The 27597-nt window shown below is 36.9% G+C and overlaps 1 protein-coding gene across 1 annotated transcript in view; it reads right to left on the bottom strand.

Moving 5' to 3' along the window:
• The window catches only part of nbas (NBAS subunit of NRZ tethering complex), a 305288-nt gene that overhangs the window by 132143 nt on the left and 145548 nt on the right, over window positions 1-27597 (bottom strand). Inside the window, exons 31-39 of the mRNA XM_073056940.1 lie at window positions 22347-22459; window positions 18278-18391; window positions 17657-17770; window positions 15951-16108; window positions 14423-14503; window positions 13028-13195; window positions 12832-12945; window positions 7660-7783; window positions 3069-3145 (exon numbers count right to left, since the gene is read on the bottom strand). Of these exons, the coding sequence (XP_072913041.1) occupies window positions 3069-3145; window positions 7660-7783; window positions 12832-12945; window positions 13028-13195; window positions 14423-14503; window positions 15951-16108; window positions 17657-17770; window positions 18278-18391; window positions 22347-22459 (1063 nt within the window). The remainder of the gene's footprint in view (window positions 1-3068; window positions 3146-7659; window positions 7784-12831; window positions 12946-13027; window positions 13196-14422; window positions 14504-15950; window positions 16109-17656; window positions 17771-18277; window positions 18392-22346; window positions 22460-27597) is intronic.

Here is a 27597-nt window from a genome sequence, read left to right on the forward strand (position 1 = left end):
GACTGGTTTTATGTACACAATATGCTGCTTTGTGAAAGAAGAAAAACAAACACATTTGAAATCATATAGTTAAACATAACATTACATGGGCAAACACTCTCCAGAGAATGCTAGATTTCAGTAAGCTGACAAAAGAATGCATTTGCAGCACATTTGTGAACCTATTATTAGGTGACACAAAATTACACAAATGGCTAACCAGATTGAAGTTTTGCTTACTCGGTCGTGACATGATAGAAATTTGACATTAGTTATGAAAAGTGTTATAGCTTACAGAGGCAATATTTTGCTGAAACACAGGATGAATACTACTTTCCTGATTCTTGAAACAAATAATGTGGGGACAGACGTTTCAAATCATGAAAATAATTAAAAGAAAACTGGCATAAAATGGAGATAGAAACAAAATTAGCATTTCAAATCAATGATTTTCCATCACGTCTGTTTCCACAGATGCTTTGACACCTGCTAAGTCTTTCAAACATTTTCTGTTTTTATTTCAGATTTTTAGCATTAGCATTTCTTTGCTTTGAGAGAAAAACAATATTGAGCACAACTAGAAGAATCAGAATTAGTATTAGAGTTAGGTTTATTATCACGGGCATGCGGTATGTCATGAAATTTGTTGCTTTATAGTATAAATACATCTTTAAAAATCAAATTCCAATAAGAAATATTAAAAGAAAGTACTGCAAAGAGAGAGCAAAATGTACATGAAAATCTCTGCCATTAACAACCACTGATGAAGTCTTAAAGCAAATGGTAATGACAGGGACCTTGATGGTTGCTTGGAAGAGAGGTTAAAAAAAAATGCAAAGATGCAGAAGAACAAGATTAGAGAACAGGTTTCATGGAAATTAATAAGCAAATTAGCTTAAAATAGTTGCAATCATATGCTTTAAAGAAGCATATACTAAATGATGATCTGAATTATACCACATGATGAGGGAAATAAAATTGCGTTACACCCTGATATTTGTTCCAAACATTTTATGAATAACTCTGAGCAAAGGCTTTTCCTAGGCAAGAGAATTACTGTTGCAATTATGATCTCCTTGACTGCTTTAAATATTACAAATGGGTGTCTGAGTGCAATATCCATAATCTGTAATCTGCCTTATGCCCAAATAATTCTTGGTTGTGGACAAAAACTGCAAATTCTAAACAAAAACAGATATTGTTGAAAGTACTCAGCAAGTTGAGCAGCATCAGTAAGGAGAGATGCAAAGTCTACTTTGACTCAAGAACCCTTCATTAAAAACAGGGAAACTGAAGAAACAGGCATGTTTTAAGTTATAAGAGAGGGAGGTTGGAGAGAACAGAACAATATTTGTGTAAAAGGTAAATCAAATTTGTCAAGAGAAGAATTTTAAAATCTGCTTTTGGAGACAAAAAAAAGCCATGTCATTTGAGTACAAAAAAGGATGGTTATCTAAAACCGACAATTCAGTAATACGTCCTGAAGGCTACAATCTACATAATGGAGGAAAACCTGCTGATCCTTGATCTTCCATTGGGAGCTGTTGCAGCAATGATGAAAACAAAGAAGTCAGATTAGGCAAACAAGAGTAAATCTGCAGATGCTGGAAATCCAAGCAACACACACAAAATGCAGGAGGGATTCAGCAGGCCAGGCAGCATCTATGGAAAAAAGTACAGTCGACGTTTAGGGCCGAGACCCTTCAGCAGGATACATCAGATTAGGCGTGTGCTGCTCAAGAATTAAATTGAAAGAGGTGACCAAAAGTTTGAAGGTTGAACAAAGATGTTCAGTAAAGCTATCAGCCAATCTGGGTTGGGTTTCGTCAATCAACACATCATGTTATGTACACCAAATATAAGATTGTAGTTTGGAAGGAGTGCAAGTGAATTGGTGCTTGGCTTGGAAGTACTATTTGGGTCCTTAGAATGGGAAAATGGAAAAGGCAAAGAAGAGTATGTGTTGCACTTTCTTTTGGAATGCTCAAAGGGGAGGAGAGAAGATGATGTGTCTCATTGTAGAATCTTGCTGGAGGTTGTGGAAAAAGTGTTAGCAAAGAAATAAATGTCTAGATGATGGAAGGCAGAACCAGAAACAGGTTTCTTATCACTGATTACTTATTATCACTGCTACCACAAACAACAAATTTCTCAATATATGTCAGTGATAATAAACCTAATTCTATGTCGTGAAAATTGTTGTTTTCTGATAGTAGTGGAATACATAAAAAATGACTACAAGTTACAGTAAAAAAATATAAATACAGTGCAAAAAGTAAACAGAATAGTGAGGTAGTGCTCACGAGTTCATGTATGATCCTGGAGAGGTTCCTAAAACACTAACCTGCTTGTCTTTAGGCTCCTGTACCATCTCTTTGACGGCAGTAATGAGAAGGGGGCATGTCCTGGTGGTGCACTTAAAATTTATTTTTTATTGTAACTTAGTAACTTTTAAGTTTTACACTGTACTGCTTCAACACAAACATTAAATTTCATGACATACATCAGTGATAATAAACCTGATTCTGAAGTCCCTACCAACTAAAATCTCAGTGCTTGCTGAACGACACTGGTTCTTAGATAAACAAAGTACAGACATGACACTTGTTCCTCCTGGTTCAGCAATCTCTTCTTGCCCAACAAACCTGTAAACCTCCTGAACTCTACCAGTTCTGAAATCCTGATCTTCCTCAATTATGGTAAAGTCACTGTATGGACAGGGGGAATAATTCTATATCATTTGTTGATCTGGAATAAAACCTAAGCTGATAAGATCAAACCTATTGTCCATACAATACATGACCTTTACAATGATACCACATTAGTTCCTAATGTTGCAACTGTTCAACAGCAGCAAGTGTAGCAATATATATCTTTTAACAACAGCAAATATCATACAGATGCTGTTCAGGATGGCTATATTTTCCACAAATTTGGAAAAAAGTAATAATTTGAGAAACAATTTGCTCTGCCATCAAAACCTAGTGGATAATGCAGAATACCAAAGTAATCTTACAGCTAAGCTTTATCCTGCAGTACACATTAAAACCTGGATATAATGAATCCAACTATAATGTTTAGTACCATACCTGAGGCAAATTCAGAAGATACGCTAGAGCTAAGGTCATATCCTTCGGTAAAGCATCACTGGCCAGTTGCAAAAGAACTGTCAAAAAGAACATAGGATTAAAAACTACAAGACAAATATTTCCCAAAAAAAAGTCACAATCTTAATTATATTAATTTAGAATAGGCATAGTAACAGGCCCTTCCAACCCCACAAACCCACACCGTCGAATTACACATATATGACCAATTAACCTACTAAATCATGTGTCTTTGGAACGTGGGAATGAAATAAAGCACTCAGAGAGAACATATGCGGTCACGAGGAGATTGCACAAACACCATACAGACATAGGATCTGAGAATGTTGAGACTTTGTGGGTTGAGTTAAAAAACTGCAAGAGTTAAAAAAAAACATTATGGGAATCATGTATAGGCCTTCAAATAGTAGCCATGATGAGGGGTTGAGATTTCAAAGGGAGCTGGAAAAGGCATGTAATAAGGGTAATGACACAATTGTAATGGAGGACATCAATATGCAAGGGGATTGGGAAAATCAGGGTGGTGTCAGATTACAAGAGAGGAAATTTGTTGAATGCCTATGAGGTGGCTTTTTAGAGCAGCTTGTACTTGAGTTTACTCAGGGAAAGGCTATCTGAGATTGGGTGTTGTGTAATAACTAAGATCATATGAGGAAGCTTAACATAAAGGAATCTGTAGGAGGCAGTGATCATGATTGAATTCATACTTCAGTTTATGAGGGAGAAGCATAACTCACATGTATCAGTATCATAATGGAATAAATTACAGAGGCATGAGTGAGGAGCTTGCCCAAGTGGATTGGAGTAGGATTCTGGTGGGGATTACAGCAGTGCAAAGATGGCTGAAGTTTCTGGGAATGGTTCACAAGGCGCAGGATAGATATGTTCTACAGACAAAGAAGTTCTCAAGTGACACAGGTAGGCAACCACAGCTGCCAAAGGAAGTTAAGGATTGCATAAAGCCAAAGAAAGGGCATATAAGGTAGCAAAAGTGAGTGAGAGATTGGATGATTGGGAAGCTTTTAAAATTCAACAAAAGGCATCTAAAAAGCTATAAGAAGAGAAAAGATGAAATGTGAGGGCAGACTAGTCATTAATATAAAGCAGGATACCAAAACTTTTTTTCAGTTGTGTAAAGAGTAAAAGGGAGGTAAGAGTTGATATTAGACCATTGGAAAATGATGCTGGTGAGGTAGTAGTGTGGGACAAAGATATGGCAGATGAACATAATGGGTACTTTGCATCTGACTTCTCAGTGGAAGACGCTAGCAGTGTGCCAGAGGTCCGTGAGTGTCAGGGAGTAGGAGTGCTATTACAAAGGAAAATGTGCCAGGCAAGCTCAAAAGTCTTAAGGTGGATAAGTCAGTGGGATCAGATGGATTGCATCCCAGAGTTTTGAAAGAGGTTGCTGAAGATATAGTAGATCCATTAGTTATGACCTTTCAAGAATCACTTGATTCTGGCATGGTTCCAGAGGACTGGAAAATTGCAAATATCACTCCACTCTTTAAGAAGGGAGGAAGGCAAAAGAATGGAAATTATAGGCCAGTTAGCCCTAACCTCAGTGATTGGGTAAGTGTTGGGAGTCTATTACAAAGGATGGGGCTTTGAGGTAGTTGGAAACTAATGATAAAATAAGTCAAAGTCAGCATGGTTTCTGTGAAGGGTTAGAGTTCTTCAATAAAGTAACAAGCAGAGTGGACGAAGAGAGGCAATTCATGTCATTTATTTGGATTTTCAGAAGGCTTTAGAGGAGGTGCCACACATGCAGCCGAACTATGACAAATTGGAAAAATAGGCAAAAAAGTGGCACATGGAATACAGCGTTACAAAATGTATGATAATGCATTTCGGTAAAAGGAACAACAGTGTGGCCTATTATCTAAATGAGGAGAAGGTTCAATCATCTGAGGTGCAGAGTGACTTAGGAGTCCTTGTGCAAGACTCCCAGAAGGTTAATTTCCAGGTTGAGTCTGTGGTAAAGAGGCCAAATGTAATGTTGGCATTTTATTTCAAGGGGAATAAAATATAAAAGCAAGGATACTATTTTGAGCCTTTATAAGACACTAGTTAGGCTGCACTTGGAGTATTGTCATTGGACAGAGTCCAGAGGAGGTTCAAAAGGATGATTCTGGGAATGGAGGGGTTAACATATGAGGAGCATTTGACAGCTTTGGGCCTGTACTCACTGGAATTTAGAAGAATGTGTGGGTGTATCTCATTGAAACCTACTAAATGTGGAAAGGACTAGATAGGGTGAATGTGGAGAGGATGTTTCCTGTGGTGGGGGTATACAGAACTAGAGGGCACAGCCTAAAAATTGAGGAACGACTCTTTAGAACAGAGGTAAGGAGGATTTTTTTTAGCCAGAGAGTAGTAAATCTGTGGAATGCTCTGCTACAGCCTGTGGTGGAGGCCAAGCCCATGCGTATATTTAAGGCAGAAGTTGACTGTTTCCTGATCGGTCAGAGCACCAAAGGATATAGAGAGAAGGCAGGTGTATATGGTTGAGTGGCATCCAGGATCAGCCATGATGGAATAGTAGAGCAGATTAGATGGGCTAAATGGCCTAATTCTGCTCTTAAGTTTTATGGACTTACGGTCAGGAATTGAGCAATAAAGCATTACATTAACCTCTACGCTACCATTCCACTCCAAATTTTCTGAATGAACAATGATTAGCTTTTCACAATAAAACTAATTTTAATGTGTTTCTTAATTTTGTACACTTTTTTTCCATTACTTTAAAATTTCACCCTACCACACTAAGCTTGTGGTATATGTGTCTTTAATCTAGGTTTATTATTGAAGTAACTGGAAGCACAAATATAACTCACAGATGATATTGTTTGAAAGCAATGAAGATTGTTCTTACTAAATTATTTTTGCATTGCACAAGTACTTGATATTTGCTTTTCAAATCTGTAGCAATAAAAGCATTTAGTTACATTTCTAATTCTCTTCCTAACAGCTTTATATGAACCTCAAATTAATTCTGAATTCATGCATAGTTTATGAGGTCAACTATTCTTTGACCTTTGACTAATGGTTGACTTACAGGAAATTGAAGAAAGCACTCCACTATTAATGACCCACAATTTTAAATGTTACAATCCCCTCTTTCTGTGTAGAGATTCTACAGGTATTAGATAATGGTCTTAAACTATAATAACGTATGCCTTCCACAAAGCATCAACAAAATCCTGATAGCATATTATGCAATCACTTTGCTTGCACTGATTATAGTACAAGCAATAATTTTAATGAGCTGAAAATTTAAAAACTACTTCACTAAAGCAGCACTCACTTGTTTATAATTATATTTCAATATAAATAATTCAAAATTTCTCCAATCTACATGAAGCAGATGATGAGAGGCATTGATCAGGTGGATAGCCAGAGGCTTTTTCCCAGGGCTGAAATGGCTAACATGGGAAGGGGTGGGCACAGTTTTAAGGTGCTTGGAAGTAGGTACAAGCAGGGCGTCAGAGGTAAGCTTTCCACACAGAGATTAGCGGGTGTGTGGAATGCACTGCCAGTGATAGAGGTATAGGGCGATACAGTAAGGTCTTTGAAGAGACTTTTAGATAGGTACATGGGGCTTAGAAAAATACAGGGCTATACAGTAGGGAAATTCTAGACAGTTTCCAGAGGTTACATGGTCGCCACAACATTGTGGGCTGAAGGGCCTGTAATATGCTGTAGATTTCTGTTTCTATGTTTCAGAAAAATAACATTGGAATAAGAAACAAAGTTATTCAATCATCAAGCAGGGTAACAAATCTTGTTGCAGTTTAAATAGATTCAAACCTTAGAGTAATTAATTAATTTTAGATCATATGCCTGCTTAAACAAAATATAAAGCTATGAAATGTAATTAAGCAGATGCAGACAAGTTAATTGAGACCATAAAGGCCCTTTTAATTACAAGAGTCAGGCATTCACATTATAGGATGCAGCAATTGTCTTCATACAGTGAACCATATTTTGATCATGTGAAAGAACATAACGGATCATTAGTTTTGCTCCTGCATTCACTATTCTTTGGATATAATCTTACAAAGGTTGTAGAATACTCTAATCAATTGGACAAAAAAAACACATTTAGCAACTTTCTCGTGTTTATATTTTATTTGAAATATTACTCTTTAATAAACTTTTGCCACTATGTTATCAATGCTCATTGTATATTGCATTGATAACTAATTTTTCTTTCAAAGTACAATAGCTGAGGTCAACAGTAGGTATGAAGTTAGAATAGATTACATAGTTAAATAGTGAGAAAATTACAACTGAATTAACTCATCATTCAGATTGCTGATATAGCTAATAACCTGCATTTGACAGTAAGACAAAATAAACATACTTAACCTTGTATCTGGCATTTCCACTATATGATTTTTCATTACATATTGCTGACATTTTCTTACATATATATTATATATTACAAGGATAAAACCAAATGTGATCTGCATTTCTGTCAGTACATTACACGCTTTCATGGCACTAGTCAATTTCAGAATTGAATGTGGTGTAACATTTTTTCATCATATGGTTTTGAAAGCAATTTTACCTTCAGTGGCAGGAAAAAGATTTTCCCCTTCGCTCTTGGTTTCAGACAATTTGCCAGCTCTCAGCAAAACTTCAGCAAAGTTCTCTGGAGCATTGTGCTGATAACACGCATAATCTACCTCATTCTGTTAAAAAGATGTAAAATAAATCAGGAACAAGTAAATTTTACAATAACATCTGCTGCAAGGTCCAAGCGGAAAAGGAAAGCTTTCCTTATTTTTTTTCATTTTAGTCTTTATTCAATGTTGGAGATAACAGCATATATTCCATGGTTCATTCAGTATACTGGAATATGTCCATGAAAAGTGACGTCATCCATAATTGCAGCGTAACAAAACATGATAAATTAGTCCAACGGTCCTTTTTCAATGGACACTTATTTTCAATGATAAACACAAGATGGAGGACCCTTCCCTAGGTCTGATGAAGGGTCTCAGCCCGAAACATCAACTCTTTATTTCTTTCCATAAATGCTGCCTGACTTGCTGAGTTCCTCCATCATTTTACGGGTGTTTATCATTGTTTCCAATGATAATCTTTTACTGATCTACTAGATTTCTTAACAGAGATGGCATCAATGAATATTGTACTCCACACTTCAAAAATAATTTATTAGAGTTTTCAGGGAATACCTGTATTAAATTGTATATCAGATGGAGTAGTTTAGTATCAACACATCAAAAGGGGCCAGAACCCCGATTTTGAGAAAAATTCTTAATTTTCCTCCCAATTGATATTTTGGATGTACGAATGTTTATACTTCTAGCAGAAAACTGAATTATATTCGAGGAACCCACAATACTGGACAACTAAGTTAATAAAAAAGAAAGTCCATGTTATTAAATTGACAGTAACAACATTTTACAGATTCGGCACCAAACAAGTTCAATTTCATATCAATGGAGGAACTGAAAGAGGATCTCAAACCTTTCTTCTAAACATTAGTAAACAGTATCTTACTCTGCAATAGTAGCATGGAATATTGGAGAAACAATATTCTAAGTTAATTAGCTAATTTAAGTGCAGTAAGGCAAATTCTGTGGATATTTCTATATTAAATTTGCCATCCACACAATCATATAGCAGTAAGCACTCTTAATATGCACATTCATAATCATCCACAACAAATTACCTACAATCTGTCAAAGACAAATACTCTGCTTTGGTCATTCAAATAATAAACCTGAACAATGAAAGCCTCAAATTAAAACAAAAGCTATTTGAAACACACAGTCAATCAGTAATGGGAATTCAAAAGCAATTAATTTCCACAGCAGGACATTCTTGGGCAATTTATATGGTCCAATAAATCCAACACCACAAAACAGAATCTTTGAACAGAATATTTTTCTGAAAACCCAACATAAAACTAAAGGAGACATGTCCCTGCATGGATTCCCACAGCAATCCGGTGACCCTGTGATCTTTGTCTTGGAGGCCAATGTCAGAACATCCTTCAAGAGGGTGAAACCTCGCAGGGCATCAGGCCTCAATATTGCACCTGACAGTGCACAGAAAACCTATGCTAGAGAATTCAAGGACATCTTTAATGTCTCACTGCTGCGGTCGGAGGTTCCGACCTGCTTTAAAAAAAGAGCAGGGTGAGCTGTCTCAATGCCAGTCACCTGGTAGCACTCACTACTGTGATGAAATGCTCTGATGGGTTGGTTATGGCTAAAATTTATTGTTGCTTGAGAAATGACCAGGACCCATTGCAATATTCTTACAACCACAATGCATGTACAACAAATACAATCTCACCGGTTCTTCACTCAGCTTTGGAGCACTTGGACAACAGCAATACTGTTGTTTATTGATCACAATTTTGCATTTAGCATCATTATCCCCTCAGTGCAAAACAACAAGCTTCAGAACCTAGGCCTCTGTACTCCCTTTGCAACTGAATTAGTAATAACATCTTCTCCTCACTGATAATCAGCATAGCATAGGTGTATTTCAAGAATGTGTGCTTAGCCCACTACTCTGTCTACATTTATAACCATGTGCGCTAGCCACAGCTCAAATGCAATCTATAAATTCGCTGAAGACACAACTGTTATTGACAGCATCTCAGATAGCAACGGAATGTACAGAAATGAGACAGAGGTGCTGAAACTACAACCTTGCACTCAATTTTGCTGACATTGAGTGCACATTTGTCACATGGTGTGAGCAGAATCATCTGCAGCTTAATGTGAAAAAGACTAAGGAGTTGGTGAGGGACCTGAGGAGGGCTAAGGCACCGGTGACCCCTGTTTCCATCCAAGGGGTCAGTGTGGACATGGTGGAGGATTACAAATACCTGGGGATACGAATTGTCAATAAACTGGACTGGTCAAAGAACACTGAGGCTGTCTACAAGAAGGGTCAGAGCCGTCCCTATTTCCTGAGGAAACTGAGGTCCTTTAACATCTGCCGGACGATGTTGAGGATGTTCTACGAGTCTGTGGTGGCCAGCGCTATCATGTTTGCTGTTGTGGGCTGGGGCAGCAGGCTGAGGGTAGCGGACACCAACGGAATCAACAAACTCATTCGCAAGGCCAGTTATGTTGTGGGGGTGGAACTGGACTCTCTGATGGTGGTGTCTGGAAAGAAGATGCTGTCCAAGTTGCATGCCATCTTGGACAATGTCTCCCATCCACTCTATAATGTACTGGTTAGGCACAGGAGTACGTTCAGCCAGAGACACATTCCACCGAGATGCAACACTGAGCGTCATAGGAAGTCATTCCTGCCTGCGGCCATCAAACTTTACAACTCCTCCCTCAGAGTGTCAGACTGTCAGACACCCTGGGCCAATAGACTGATCCTGGACTTATTTCCACTTGGAATAATTTACTTATTATTATTTAATTACTTATGGTTTTATATTGCTATATTTCTACACTATCCTTGGTTGGTGTGACTGTAATGAAACCCAATTTCCCTCAAGATCAATAAAGTATGTCTGTCTGTCAAAAACTTAAGATTGTGCACTTCAAGAACAATAAGTTAGGAGAACACATACCCATCCTCATAGAGGGATCAACGGTGGAAAGGGTGAACAGCTTCAAGTTTCTGGGCATTAATATCTCAGAGGATCTATCCTGGGCCCAACTCATTGATGCTATCGTGAACAAGGCATGCTAGCATCTATACATCATTTAGATTTTGAGCAGAGTTAGCAGATTTCTATATAAATACACCGTGGAGAGCATTCTGAATGGTTGCATCACTGTCTTGTCTGCAAGCTCCAATGAGGCTGGTATTGAAAGAGGCTGGAGTGGGTTGGCAACTGAGCCAGCTCCATCACCAGCACAGTCTCCCCAGCATAGAGGACATCTTTAAAAGGTGATGCCTCAAGAAGGCAACATTCATTATTAAGGACCCTCACCATTCTCATCAAGGATCCACAACACTCTATTCTCATTACAATCATCAGAAAGGTGGTACAGAAGTCTGTAGACCCACACTTCACATTGTTGGAACAGCTTCTCCCTCCATCATCATATTTCTGAACAGTCCAAGACCACAACCTCACTACTCCTCTTTTGCATTATTTATTGTAACTTACAGTAATTTTTACATTGTGCACTGTACAACAACAATTTTCCTGATCTATGTCAGTGATAATCAACCTGATTCTGAAAAATAACTTTTTTTTTTAATGAACTTGTAAGACATGAAGAACATTGTGCATCCTCCTGAGAATCTATATCATCGGGTATTTTGGTAAGCAAAATCATTCTATGCATCACATCATATCAATAAATAAGTTTTTAGCCAAACTCAGTACAAGAAAGAGACCACAACTTCAGTTACTCTGTTAGTGTGCCATCAAATTCCACCTTAAAAGGCAATTCTTATGAGTTCTGATGGAGCCAATTACTTCAAATGAGAATTACCACGCCTATAAACAGTATTCATTCCCCCTCCCCACTTAGAAGTTTCCATGTATTGTAGTTTTACAACATTGAATCACTCTGGATTTAATTTGGCTTTTTTGACACTGATCAATAAGACCTTTTCATGCCAAAGTGAAAACAGATCTCTACAAAGTAATCTAAATTCATTACAAATTTAAAACACAAAATAATTGATGGCATAAGTATTCATCCCCTTCAATTTAGTATTTAGTAGATGCACCTTTGGCAGCAATTACAGCCTTGAGTCTGTGTGGATAGGTCTCTATCAGCTTTGCACATCTGGAGACTTAACATTTTTCTCCATTCTTCTTTACAAAACTGCTCAAACTCTGTCAGATTGTATGGGAATCGTGAGAACAGTCCTTTTCAAGTCCAGCCACAAATTCTCAGGACATTAACTTTGCTGTTTTTTAAGCCATTCCTCTGTAGCTTTGGCTTTGTGCTTGGGATCATTGTCTTGCTGGAAAACAAATCTTCTGCCAAGCTACAGTTCTCTTGCAGACTGCATCAGGTTTTCCTCCAGGATTTCCCTATATTTAGTTGCATTAATATTACCCTCTACCTTCACAAGCCTGCCAGGGCCTGCTGCAGTGAAACATCCCCACATCATAATACAGCCACCACCATGCTCCTCAGACAGGATGAAGAGGTCAATACTCCCCAATGCCATTAGGCTTTACAATTCAACTGCCAGGACTTAAGAACTTTTTTTTTTTAAAGCTATTATTAATGCTTTTTGAGTTAGTGATTTAGATGCATATCTTATTATTACTGAGTTAAGTATTGTATGTAATGAGTTTTTGCTACAACAAGTGTATGGGACATTGGAAAAAATGTTGAATTTCCCCATGGGGATGAATAAAGTATCTATCTATCTATCTATCTATGCTTCACAATAGGGTTAGTGTGTTTTTACTGATGGATGGTGTTTGGCTTATGCCAAACATAGCATTTAGTCTGATGGCCAAAGAGCTCAATTTTGTTTTCATAAGATAATAGAACCTCCTTCCAGCTGACTTTAGAGCCTCCCACACAAGCTGAGATTTTATGCGAGTTTTTTCAACGATGACTTTCTTTGTGCCACTCTCCTATAAAGCTGTGACTGGTGATGCACCCGGGCAACAGTTATTGTCTGTGCATTCTCTTCCACCTAGTGACTGAAGCTTGCAAAGGGGACATGAAAACTTGCAGGGGGGGATAAATTCTATTCACAGGCACTTTATTTTCAAAGTTTATAATATAAATCTTAACTCTATTGTTAAACTTACTTTGTCAATGAAGGAATCATCAATAATGATATCATAGAAAGGATGACAACCTTGCTTTTCCAAGTCTCCATTTAAACCAGTTGTCCTCTGCAACATAGCTGTCTGTGACACATCCTAGAAAAAAAATATATTTGAAAAAAAAGTTGTCTGATTATCTTCTTTCCTTTTCATTAACATACATTTCAAAGCAACTTACGTGCAAAGGTCGCAGGTAACTGAGGGACTTCTTCCACCACTGTGCATCACTGACAGCATGCAGAACTGCCTTTGTTGTCACGGAAGTATTGCTGAGAACCTCCATTGTTTTAGCAGTTGTTCGTTGCAAGAGATCAGTCGATGAACTAGTTGAAGTTTTTGTCTCCATCTAAAAAGTTTAAAAATAAAGCACAAAATGATTTGTGATTTTGAAATGCTCTTAATGAAACTATTATACTAATAAAGGTAAACTACTCCTTCAGATACATTTTAGGTTAAATTAATATTTACTATAAGCATTTTAATAGTTTTATAATTTTTTTGAATCCTCCCAATAATGACTAAGCAAAGGTTTAAGACATCCATCTCATCTTATATTTTACTTCATCCATCCATGACAGGATTTTACAAATGTCCTAGGTTCTTTTCTTCCTTTTATCAGATCATGAATTACAATTTTTAATTGTTAAAATTATAATATGATATCCCTTAACATCTTGGAATCAAATGATATTTTAATTTTTAGAAACACAGCAGACTGCAGATATAGGGGCAACACACAAAACTCAGCAAGTCAGGTAACATCCATGGATGGGAATGAACAATCCACATTTCAGCTCAAGACCCTTTACTTGGACTGAAAGTTATGGAGATGCAGCCAGTATGGAAAGTGGAGGGCAGGGCTGGAACAAGAGCTGATAGGTAGATCCAAGTGAGGAAGGTGATGAGTGGAAGTGATACAGGCTAAAGGTGATCGAGTCTTATGGAAGAAGGTGGAATAAAGGGTGGGTGGAGGTGGGGAGTGGAACTAGTGGGATTGTGTGGATGATGGCAGATGGAGAGGGTAGAGAAGCAGAAAGAGATAATGTGAAAGAGACAACTTGGATCAGTAAAGAAAAAAGAGAAATGGAAGATGAAGTGCTGTTGCTCTAAGTTGCATTTAGCCTTAACTTGGCAGTAGAGAATTTGCATAATAGACATACTGATGTGGGAATGGGAAGGAGAATTAGAAACGGCTGGCCCCTGGGAGTTCCAGATGACCACGGTGGGTGCTTGCCAAAGTGATCTGCGAAGTGTTCAGGGAGACTGAATGCAGTTTGCCAGACCTTCCGAGTTTCTTCAGCATTTTGTGTGTTACTCCACATTTTCACATCTGATTGACTAGAAATGGGGCTTGGAATCATACTTATGCATCTTAACATTAAAAGAAATTCATGTACTTGTTGAAAATCTGATTATTCAAGCAAATAAACTCCAAAATGACATATTTTAATATTCACATTTATCAAAGATTATAATATAATAACAGTCCATTTTGTGCTTGAAATATAAAAGTGATATTCATTTTCAGAAAGGTACTGAGAATCATGCTCTTTTAAGTCATACCACTTCTAACCTGCTGATCATGGCCTGTCAAGTTCACAGACTCAGTGCTATCTGATGGTTGAATCTGATAATTCACAGCCTGATACAAAATCTGCAAAAGAAAGCAGTGATTTAGCATCAGGCAATGTCATCACAGAGTGCGTCCAACAAACCATTAGCCACATGCACAGAGGTAAAAGCTTTTCCCCCCACATAAAATAAATAAAATTTTAATGAATATTGAGTAACTGTCCTTGCTGCAATGAAAATTCCCTGCAGAGAGAAGAGTCATGGAAAAATATCTCAGAGCAGGAATAAGTACATTACTGTCCAATCGCTAGATAAATTAAGGAAACTATTTTCCTAGTCTGAAAATACTGCTATCAACATAAATTCAGAACAAGTTCATGCAAAGTTGAACTCTTAAATTCAAAGGTCCAGTCTTTAATTGTTCAGGTTGTTGACTTGAGATACAAATCAATTTACCAATTTGGGAAAAAATATGGTCAAAAATTCTTCTAAACAATTCCAAGACTAATGGTATACACCATTATTAATGCACATGTAACCCAACAACTTCATTCAAGATATGATTAAACAAAACTACAGAAGTTTCCGACCATGATATGTATCACTCACCATTTATGTGTGTGTTGTAGTGGCACAGCTAGTAGAAGTGTTTCCACACAGCTTGAGTGATCTAGGTTCAATCCCAACCACTGTTTGTGTGGCATTTACATGCTACCTATACGATGTGAGTTTCCACTGGGTCCTTTGGTTTCCCTTCCAAACTGCAGTGGTGAGTGGGTTGGCAGATTCAATGTCCATTGAGAATTGGCCGAATGTGGAGGTGTGTGGTTGAATCCGGGGGGGTGGGGAAGAGGGTCTGATTGGATCATGGGGAAAATAAAGTGAAATGAGTATAAACAGGTGTTTGATGGTAGGAAGAGGCTCAAATGGACCTAAGGGCCAGTTTCCATTCTAACGACTCTGACTTTATGAACTTCTGGAGAACACTAACAGTTGTCTGATTCAACACTGGAATGCACTGGATATTTTTTTTATTACTAAGGAGATGTGAACAAAACTCCACAATAAAATTTAGGACTTCTGTTTCAAACTAAGCACCACCTTATAGAAGATAACAGTTTTACTAGTCTATGTTTTTTGCTTCTGGTATTGGTAATTTGTCCAAGAGGGGACACTTTCAGAATTATCTCTTTATGGCCACAGTTTTCATTTTATTTTCATTTGCTTTTACTCCAAAACTATTTCCTGTATTTATAATGAATTAGAAGCAGGCTAGAGCATTTAATTCACGCCCATCAATTTATTTGGCAACCATTCTGCACAAGAAAAAATTACAACAACTTATCCCAACATTAACAGGGCAAATTTTCCATTAAAATGTAACCATGACTTGTGGTAAGGTTTTTGAACAACCTACATTTAAATTCTCATTTGGAAGGATAATATTGGATGAAAAGTGATTTAAGTTTTGGAGTTAACACTTTCGAAATTCTTTAGCTATTAGCAGAGTTAAGATTGTTCACTCAAACCTGTGTCTGAAGTGAGCTGCTGACAGCCAAGAGCGACTGGATAACATTGGGAGGACAGTAAGTGCGTGCAAAAGCCATTAATTCCTGACGCATGGCAAGGTTATAATAGCCATCTGACTCCCCCAGTTTGCTGCACACCTGCCAACCAGCACTGTACCCTTGACAGATAAACAAAGAAGAAAAACAATTGTTAGTACTACTAATTAAAATAGAGGTCATTTTCTCTTTTGTGTTATTCTAACCTACTTATTTCAGGACAATAATGCAGCAACTGTTAATTATTTTCTTACAACAAAAGAAAACGGTTAGCTTTTTTCTATTTTGTAAATCTATTCGACCTAAAAGGTCTTAAATAATATGACATTCTTAAAGTAATACAGCAAATGGGTTATTCAATATGCTTCAAAACTGAGCAATGGAAAATATTAAAATAGGTATATACTACACAAATTTGCAAAAATAGGTGCTTTACAAAATTAGGTTGTCCTCAAAACATGCAAGTTCAAAGTAAAATAGGTTAATAAAATGTTGCTAGCACTACTTTAAAATATTGAAGTTTATAGTAATCACTGTTTGGAGAAGTTGGGCGAATTAAGCCATTACCTATGCTTTATCTGTATATTTACATGCATGCATACATATACAACAAATGACGAAAGCTTTTCAAATTGAATGGAAAAACTAATAGAGGTAACAGGTGATCAAAAAGTGGCTGAGATCAATATAAACAAATTGGAAAATGAATTTTCACACTGAGAGTTGTACTCAAATACCATTGCACTGAAGTTGCTCAATTTCAGATATAAATTGCTTCACCAGCAATAACTGAAATTCAGGGTAAAATTCAATGTTAAAAATGCACTGTTAGCATTTCATGTTTACTCAGTGCAGAATTTCTTCCACTTATCACCTCCCTCGCCTGCATCTACCTATCACCCGCCAACACTTGCTCCACTCCTTCCCTTCATCTTTTTTTTATACTGGCTACATCTTCTGTAACTTTCAGTCCAGCTCAAGGGTCTTTGCCTGAAATGTGGATTTTCCATTCCCCTCCCCTCCTAACAGCTTAAAAAAACTTGGTGAGACTGCAGGTATTAAGCATGTCTTATTCACTTAACAAGAGAGTTAAAGTAACATCCAGCTTGCATCCAACCTGCAGAAGGTTTCTTGGTCTATTATTAGGATTCCAACTATGTGGTATTATTTAAACTGCGTTCTCAATGCTTTTAAATGAAGTATGCAAATATATCTCTCCAGCCTGTCACCACACTACTGTGTGGATAGCCATACTGCTTTAATCATTAAAAATTTTTCTTTGCTCTCCCAGTTATACTTTCTGATGAGAAAATGTGAAATTGTAAACTTTTTGAGAAATACATGTGTTTAATAAAGCCATCTGATTTGGATTTGTACTGATTTGTTTGTTAGGAATTGGGAAAGGGATGGCTCTATCTTATGTAATGCTGAATAGACAATGAACCTATGAACAATTCCTCAGTATTTAATGAGTGCTGCTATTTCTATCCTGACTTTTTCTTTCAGCTTCATTAAAATTAAAGCTAATAAGCTTGGTTTCCTATTCAGCTCCTACAAAGATTATGAAAATTGATAGTGAACATTATGAATTTGATGTAGGATTGAAAATTAAGATTAGAAGACATAAAATAAAGACATCAAACCCACATGGAATCAAAATAGAACATCACCTGCAGACATAAGTTCTCGGCAGTGGATACTGGCAACTTTAAAATCTTGGTAACCAAGGGCCTGCTCAGCCAGAAGAACCAATACTTGCCCTTTCCGCTCTGCTTTATCATGCCCTATTTATATATAAAACAAAACAAAATTCACAAGACAAAACTTAGTTTACTAAATGCAAAATACTGGCTTATAATTAATATGACAATCAAATCAATTGCGGTAATCAAGGGATCATGACAAGACCGATTCATTTTTGTATGTTTGGCATTATTAAAAAATCAGATTGAGTTAATATGTTCATTCATCCCAGCAGAATATTTATAAAAAGCAACTAACTAAATTCCTTAATTTCTTCCAAAATGGCTGTTCCCATATGTTTAAGGGGAAATGGTACTAATAAAAACATGTTTGAAAAAAAAATTTATTGAGACTTAGCCCGAAGTGATAGAGGTGGATAATCTTCCTCTATTTTTATCATTTAAATAAAACTTTGCAACTCAGAGACACACTAAAATCAAATAAGCAACCCACATTCAGTGGTCCCTCTTGTTGTCATTTACACCTTTATAAAACTACTGAAGTGCACTCGACTGTGAAACAACAGATCACAAAAAAAAAGTACTTACCTCCTACTCTCAACAAATCTGCAAGCCTCAGGAGCTTTTTTGACTGCTTGTAAGCTGTTCGACACTGAGAAATACACTCTTTTATGAGCTTGAGTTTTTCTGAACACAAACGCACTAGGAGAAATGAAACAGGAGGAAGCAAAAGTAAATGGTATATTTCCAAAGTCAAAATAAAAGTAATCTTGCTCAAATAAAGTATCTGTGCCATAGCAGAAGGTGGCATTAAAAGCAGTTGGCAAATCTGCTGAATTAACTAAGTTGTTATGGTGAAATCATAATAATTAAATTGTATTTCTGTTGCAATTTTCTTAACATCTCAGTTCACCATTCAATCTCCAAGAGTTTCAACCCTTTTTATCAACTGAAAAACAAATAATTCATGTGCTATTAACAAGAGTGCAAGTTTGAGACCTCAACTAAAATACAATCACAATGACAGAAAAATGTATAGACATGGCATGAAATTAAACAAAATGGAAAAAAGAAATAAGTTCAGATACCTGCACCTGCAGAAGTGGCACATGACGATTAAATCGGCAGGTTTAATTAATACAATGAAAGAATAGACTATTTTCAGGCAAGGATTTAAAAAAAAAGGTTTAGAACAACCAGTTCAAAGAGGCTTCATAGCAAAGCTATTTGCCTCTTGATCGCAGATTAAGTTCTCATCAATAGTCATAATAATCAGCATCTAAATCTAGTAAACATGTGCATGAACCAAGGGATTATGAAATTAAACTGTTCCTGAACTGTTGACATTTCATATTTACATCATTTTACTCTCATAATTTACATTCAGCTGGCAGTATATCCTATATTATGAGATGCTAGGACTAATCAATAACTTATGGTGAATTGAAGCAGAGCTCATCAATCTATCAAATATGGATGCTGATCATATTGAAACTTGCTCACATTTTCACATTGAAAAGAGTGGTTTAATTCCAATTCTATGTATCTATGACTACTACAATGTTATTTGGTACAAAACTTTTAATAGTTTATATTGTATATTCAGTAACGGAGCTAGCTACTGGTTCATAACAGCTAGCTAATTATGCAGATAGACATGTAGCAACATTTGCTAAGGACATGGAAGTGTTTTTACATAAAATGGTTTCTTTCATAAGAAAACTCAGGAGTCAAGTATTCAAACAAGGAAGTTTATCTTTTTAAACAATTGAGAAATAATTGAAAAAAATTAATTATTCATTACATGAATCTAAAGCAGGTGAAATACAAATTTTATTAATGAAGGATACCCTTCACTGAAGTTCCTCTATCATTCCCATGTCTAAACAGAATTATTAGTCACAGCAGTCAAGGAAGTTTCCCCATAAGGAAACACATGCTAAAAATCAAAAGTTAGGAATAATGCTCTATAAATCATATTATAAACATTTTCATGTTTATATTACAAATTGGATTGCAGCAATAAGCTACATGTAACAAAATGATTAATCATTTCTCAATAGAATTTTTCTGTAGATGGATCTTCTTCTTAAGACAGTGAGCTAAAACTGATTATTTCAATTCACCATAAACTTGGCATTACTTCTTTCTATCATAATTGCCTAACTGTCTTAACTGTTAACACATGGGAGTCAGTTAACAAAGTCAGTGCTAAAGCCTTTGTTACAGACTATTGCACTATAGTGAAAGTATCCTTTATCCCACATAAAATCTTGTAATTGATGATTAATCTCATCAGCAAATTGAAATTTTCATTTAATTTCTTTTGTACTGTTGATGACTTCCAACTTCTAAAAACAGTTGAAGTAATGCACCATTATAAATTCAGGTATTGCTCAATATTGAAGGTAAAGAAAAAGAAGCTATTTTTATCACTGGCTTTCTATTATTCAGGAGTTTGTTTCACTTCCTTGCTTTTTCTTCATGGCTGTGGTTTAAATTACTGTTCCTTCTTTGAACTGCTCTGGGGACACAGTAAAGCAATACTGATTTAAAACACAGTTGCTAAAGGGAGTCTCAAGGTAGTTGTATTATGAATCAGCTGTGGCAAAAATAAAGGTAGCAGTATATCCAAAACTGTGTCCAAACTTAACGTATAAATCAGAGTAATTACAATATTAGTATTCACTAGATTTGTGTTTTTGAGAACAAATTGTCCATAGAAAATATAAGCTAAATTTTAAATTGTGCACTTTTTTTTTGTCCTAAGGGGTCTCACTGAGGGGTCAAGATGGTGCCTGCGTACAACACTCCTTTGGTCGACATCCTCGAATAGATCATGGAACCATCTTTCCCACTTCTTTTGTCTTGTACATTTGTTCCTCGTCTTGAATGTGATTCTGGAACTATTGGAGACTGTGTTTTGCTGTTTGGAGATCATTTGGGTGCTTCAGTGTTCAACAGTCTCCATGCTTCCAGGAGGCAGAGGCAGTGTGAGTGAACCTTGTGACAAGAAGGCTGCAGGATGAGCCAATGTTTGAGCCCATTTTGCTGATGATAGCTTCCACTGTTTACCAATTAAAGTGACAACAGCGATTGAAACATAAAGGCAACTGCAGAGGTTTGAAGGTCATTTGGGTTTTCCAGTGCTCTACAGTCTCTGAGAGGATTCCAAGAGGCAGAGGCAGTGTGTGCAAACCTCGCAGCGGGCAGACTGCAGGACAAGGCACAAGTCAATGTTTGGTCCATTTTGCCATTAAAGCTTCCATTGTTCGCCGACTAAAGCAACGAGGACAATTGAAGCATCGGAGCAAGAGTTTGCTCTGCTACGCCACCAGACAGGAGGGAGAGTGCGGAGAGTGGTGTCCAGGTTTTGTCTGCATTTTGGATGTGGACTTTGACTACAAAATCATTTATTCAGTCTTAGTTTTTATATTGTGTTTTTTCGCCCAATCTTGGGATTATTTTTGTGTGGGAGGAGGGATTTGTGGGCTGATGTGCTTGATCCGTTCTGTTGGGGTTTTTTTGTACAGGAGGAGGGATTTGGAAGTCGATATATCTGTTCCATTTTGTTCGTTTTTTTCTGTGGGGAGGGGGATTTGTGGGCCTGATTCGTTTTCAAAGTTCTTTGTGCGGAAGGAAGGATTGTGAGGGGGGTGGTCGATGTGCCAGATCCGTTATGCTCTTTTTTTGCGCAGGAGGAGGAATTGGAGGTCAATGTGCCTGATCTGTTTCGTTCATTTTTTTGGTGTGGGAGGAGGGATTTGGGGGTCAATGTGCCTGTTCCATTTTTGTTCTTTTTTTTGTGAAAAGATAGGATTTAGGGGTTGATGATCGTGCTGTCTTTCTTTTCTTTCTTGGCTACCCAGAGAATTGAAGAATTTGAGGGTTGTATACTTTGATAATAAAATGAACTTTGAACCTTTAAAACCTTTGACTTGGTTTTGACCTTTGACCTATCAACACGTGGGACATTTGAGAGACTCTAAGACCAGCACATGGATCAAGGAAAAACGCAGGGCTAAACCAAAGGAAAGGGTTAGATTGATCTTGGGTAGGTTAAAAGGTTGGCACAACACTGTGGGCTGAAGGGTCTGCACTGTTCTGTGTTCAATGTCACAGATCAATCTGAGACTTGCACACATTACAACAAAATGGTCCAAGTTCCTTTACAATTATCTAGAACTATTACACATGGAACAACGTAACTAACAAGTTCCTCATATGGATATTCCTTTGGGACAAAGGTAGCCTAAGTGCCCAGTTAAATTTTCTGACTGATGTGAAATGGACAAGCAATGTCATGTTCCATTCTGAAAAATAAAATATTGTTGAGCTCCATAGTACTGCAAACACCATTTGGTATTGCATTTCAATTGTTTTATCCTCCAAACTCACTGGATGCATTCTTTACACACCAACCACCTAAAAGATGACTTTCATGCACATTCCTATCTCACCCCTTTATCAGTTCAGTTTTCCTCTGTCACTTCCTCCCACCATGATCAGTTTGAAAGTTGTTCACTGTTGAGGGTGTGAGCTTTGAAGCGTGGATTAAGCACCCAAAAAAATTCCCTCAAGAGTGGGATCTTGAAAGTGTGTGTGTGTTTATATACATATATCTATAGTACCAATTACATTAACCAAGTCTTTATACCTTGCATCGGCAAAATCTTCACACTGAATTCCTCCAGCAGACTGAGAGCACTGATGAAGTCCAACTCTTCTTGAATGACTGCAGGGCAGTCAGTGATAAGCTGTAAGCAGCATCTAATAACACAATAAGGAATGCCAGATGGTAAGTGGATCGCAACCATGCAGTCAAGATGTCAGGCTCAATTTCTTTTACTATCAGTCACCTTAATGGTGCAATTTAATTACATCTTCTCCAAGAGAATATAGTGAACTAAAAGAATGGTGTATAAATCAATTTTGTACAGAGCTACAGACTTTATTTTATTACTCCAAATGATCACTGTAATGGATTCTAACCACAAAACTAAAACTGCCCTGGGGTTTGGACCATTTTATTTAATTTCCAGATTTCTAATCCAGCCATCTGCATCTGTTAATTGTAAATCAATGACACCAGTAAGATGGTGGAGTGCTCGGACACAGCAGCCTCTCCGGGGGCTACCAAAGCTGTTTTGTATTTTTAAATGTATTTTTGTATGAATGCAAGAAAATGCTGGACATTAAGAACTTCAGTACTGCAGGTTAATGTTCCCTCTAAGGTGTGCACGTGTGCATGTGACATCTTTTGTTACTAGCGCACAAAGGAATTTAAATTAGGCACAAAAGGTTATCACCATCTACCTCACTGGCATGTTAATTATATTTCACGATCGTACACAATCACATTTCCTTTCCGGTTTCTGATATGGACAATGTCAACAACATAGAGATTGAGAGGATTTGTCTGCAGATTTTAGAACTGGTTTATTTATACTGTTCTAATTGAATAAATTATTCAGCGCACACATATTGTTGTCACTGGGCAAAAAATTACGCAGCACATGATTTTTGTGCACACTGGTCAATACAAATTAGAGGGAACATTGCTGCAGGTCTACCCCATCAATGAGCTGCTCTATGGCAGAGAAACTGGACTATGGACTGTGTTAATGCCACTACAGAAAGTCAGCGCACAAAGGAAGTGTGCAGAGTAATTGTCTTGGACGTTTCTCTTGCAGTCGCAAGGTCCTGTAGGATATTGGTAATGTAGAATACTGCAAGTCAATTTCCATTGTTTATTGGTGAGACAGATGGTGGGGGAGTTGCATGGCCCTGGTTGTAGCAAGGACTAGGCCTCAAGCCACGGGCTTACCTGTTGTAGCAGTCCCAGAGAGAAAATGCTGGGGGTGGTGTAGAGCAGTGCCCATGTAGATTGAGGATGGTCCCTCCCATTGGTCTTGCCCTCCAGCTTTGCTTGGTGGAAGACAAGCTGGATTGTGTGTGTGCAAGTGTAGGTCCATCGGTGGACTGCTGAGAACTGCTTGTTCTTGCTCATAATGCCCATGCACCATCAATTTACAGGTTATGTCAGCCAGGGACATAGGCTATAAATTTTTTTTGTTTTTTGTGTGACTGTATGTTTACTGCTATCTTATATGCACTGTATCTGCCTTGTGCTGTGTGTGACTGTTGATAATGTGTTTTGCACCTCAGCCCCAGAGGAACGCTGTTTCATTTGACTGTATTCATGTGTGGTTGAATGACAATTAAACTTGAACTTGAACACAAGCTGGCACTATCACATTAGATAGTACTATCTTAAATCACTATTACCATAAATTATGCTGATTTTTAATCAACAGTCATACAAATAGCGAAACAACAGAGAATTATAGTTTAATTTTAAACAAGTGGTAGAATTTCCTTTAAATTTGTAGGCCAGAATCACAATGGTTATAGAATGAATGGAGGTCATTTAGCCCATTGATTTTACACAGACAACACAAATGCAATTCCATTCCCTGCTCTTTTCCATAACCATGCCAGTTATTTCCTTTCAGATATAACCCAGCTCTTTTCTGAATGTTACAAGTCTGAAGACCCCAGCAGTTATCAGATTCTAACCACTCATCAGTTTCATCAGTTTTGTTTCCTTTGCTAATTACCATCATCCCATGTCCCTTTGTTATCAACTCCTTCAAAGTGAAAAATATCAAATTATACTTCTCATGATTTTGAAATCATGGTTCCATCTGAGATTCTTGAAGCATCCTCTGTTCCAAAGAAAATAATCCCAGCACCTCCAGCCTATATACATGACTAAAATTCTTCATTCCTGAAATTAATTTTGATAAATCTCTTCAACACCTTCCTTGTAGCTTGGTATCCAGAACAGAACACAATAATTCAGCTGTGGCTGAACAAATATTGTTGTTAATAATCACCCTTACATTTTTTTTTGCGCTCTTGGTGTACTATTCCTTTTTATAGACCTAAGGTCCTATATTACTTTTAACATTTAGTTTTTAAATCCTGCGGTACTTCCTTCCATGCATTGTAGACCTCTACCTGTATAATCCTCTTAGCAATGTTCCCTCAAAGTTCAAGATTCAAAATGATGTATTTGATATTACTCATCAGATGTCATCTATCCAGCCCCTCCACTAGCTTGTCTTTAATTCCTTAAAGTTTATGCATTATCTTCATCATGCTTTATGTCTCTAAGTTTTGTGCCGTCTGCAGACTTTGAAAGTATTTTCTGTATAATCATGTCCAAATCATTCATATTTATTCAAAAAAATTATGGACCCAAAACCAATCCCTAGGGAACATGTTCTAATCTATGAATATGCTTTCATTCCAGCTTCCTCTTTCCTGTTACTTGGCCAATTTTCTATCCATACTTACATGACTTGTTTTTCTGTAGCATTTATATCATATTAACTGAACTTCCCTCATCTACCCTTGCTGTGAAGTTTATTAAAACGAATCAAGTTAATCAGCATGATTTGCCTTTTATGCAGTTTTCTTTAATTGATCCATATTCCTCTTTGAAACAGGCTGCGACATTTGCCAATTTCCTGTCCTTGGGCACCACTCCTAGCTCTGAAGACATCAAGACGATTTTACTCATGGCCTCTGCAATAACTTGCCTGACTTCCCTGAGCAAGCTTGGATGCATCCCAAGCATTTTCTCATGTTTAGGATGCATCCATCCCATATGGATTGAATGATTCCTCTTGTACCACCTCTTTATTAACATTGAGTTCACCCAGTTTCTCAACCACATCTTTCTTTGCCTTCTGGTTGTAAGATTCTATTGCCCTTTGAATCTTGCTTTTTTTTTCTTATGCATTTACTATTTATTCACCTTTGCAAGATTTTTAGAACGTCTTTTATGTTTACTACCTCAATCAGTCCTTTGATTTTCTCATTTGTATTAACAGCTTGACATCGGTCTTTGTTGTATTTTATGATATCTTTAAAGTCATCCATGAAGCTCTGGTTTTAATTTTATCACCTGCCTAGTTCATGGGAATATTCCCAGGGTGGCTGAAACAATTCCACTTCACAGGCTTTCCATTGATCAATTACAGTTTTACCTGCAGAGCTTTGTTTCCAAATAATCCAGGCAAGATCTATTTTCAATTCATTGGACCATCTTGAATCAACTTTTTTTTATCTTGAAGAGGCCTCTATTCAATTCCCTATCAATCAATATTAGACTGCTTTCCTAGATTCTTTCTTAAATTGCATTTTCAGTACTTAATCTGCCACATTTCCCAGAATTAAAGCCAGTAATGTCATCTTTGTACAAGGACTAGGAATATAAACATTAAGATCTCTGAAGACAGGAGCTTTTGTTTTAATTTCATGAGTCTTGTTCCTCAATTTGAGTAGAAAGAATTAAGTTTTCATGAGTTCAGCCTCAAACTGATGCAGCTTCATTTCGACACTTTATGGTAGGCTTGTTGTTAAAATCAGTCAGTCAATATCAGTTAACAGTGGATCAATTTGTCATTTAACCACTAACTTGCCAAATTTTGTGTTCCTTGACAATATACCACATACATCGTGAATTGAAGCAAAAATGGTGATTTAATTGAACTGCTCCTTTTGAATTCTCTTAATGTCAGAGGGATGTTTTAAGTTTTAATTATTGCAATATTCCATTTGGTTGCCGTCTAAAATAAAGCTCCTTATCAGTGCTTTGTTTTAAACAGACAAATACAATAACGTAACAACAACAGTTTGCATTATATAGTGCCAACTATAACATACCAAAACATCACAGGACATTTTTCAGTTTTTGCAAGTAAAGTTTGATGTTAAAACCATGCAAGATATATTATTGAATAAAAGCTTGTTAAAATGATGAAAAGTTTGGGGCAATATGGTATAGAATTCAGGGGTTAAGGGAGGGCATTTCTGACTTGGAGTATAGACATTTAAAGACCTTATTAATAAAGCATGAAAATTAAGGATGCTCATAAGGTCAGAGTTGGAGATGCACAAAAGTCTTGCAGAGTTCTGGGGATGAACTTAAACAAATTGAGTAAATTCAATAATGTGAAGGCCATGGCAGAAGGCAAGCCAGGGGATCATTGGGGAAAAGTTGAGTCTTAAGGTAAGAATGCAATGAAGAAGGCTCTCTGCCACCAAATGAGGTGAAGCAGCGAGAGAGATGGGTTGACTCATTCTGGTGGATTTTAATAGAGTGAACATATGGGCTGATGTCAGTTAAGGAGGAACACAATTCCGAGGTAACAAAAGTAATTTCTATAATAAAATGCTTTACAAGAAAAATTAAGTTTGGTCTAACTCACTGCAGTGAGGAATGAGTAATTTTGTAAAAGCCTTGATCCTGTTATTGTATTTTATTTTCCATTGATTCAACAGTTATGTAGTTATCTGTTGAAAATATCATAAAGTATATTATGCAGCACAAGCCATTTATTTAGTCCTTTATTTATTTAGTTATTTATTTATCTTTCATTCAAGTCTTCTCCCTTCCTTGCGATCAGCAAAAGTCTTTATTCCCACACATTCATTCAGGTGTTTACCCAGATTCTCCATCAATGAAACATATCCATTTACCCTAGGAACAGCTTTTATAACAAATCCCTCAATCTCAAAGCTCAATGGATAAAAGTGTTTCTTCTGAACTTCCTCTTTGATGTATTAGTCCATTGAAAGTAAAATGGAAGAATTTTTTTCCTGAAATCCAATACAATAATCCCACGACTGTACTTCTTCTGCAAATCCATAACTAAGCTTTCAGATTTCTAGTTTTTTTTTAATTAGGTGATTCTCTGCATAAATAATTTACTTCATTGCCCAGCTGTTCAGATTGTATTTTTTTCAAAGTGTTCTTAAAGACTTCCATATGCATTATTTAATTGATATGCAAATTTTTTTCAGGGTTGGATTGACAATCTGCATCACTTCTTTGG

Source organism: Hemitrygon akajei, chromosome 9 (genome assembly GCF_048418815.1).
Source record: "Hemitrygon akajei chromosome 9, sHemAka1.3, whole genome shotgun sequence".
In the NCBI taxonomy this organism is placed as follows: Eukaryota; Metazoa; Chordata; class Chondrichthyes; order Myliobatiformes; family Dasyatidae; genus Hemitrygon; species Hemitrygon akajei.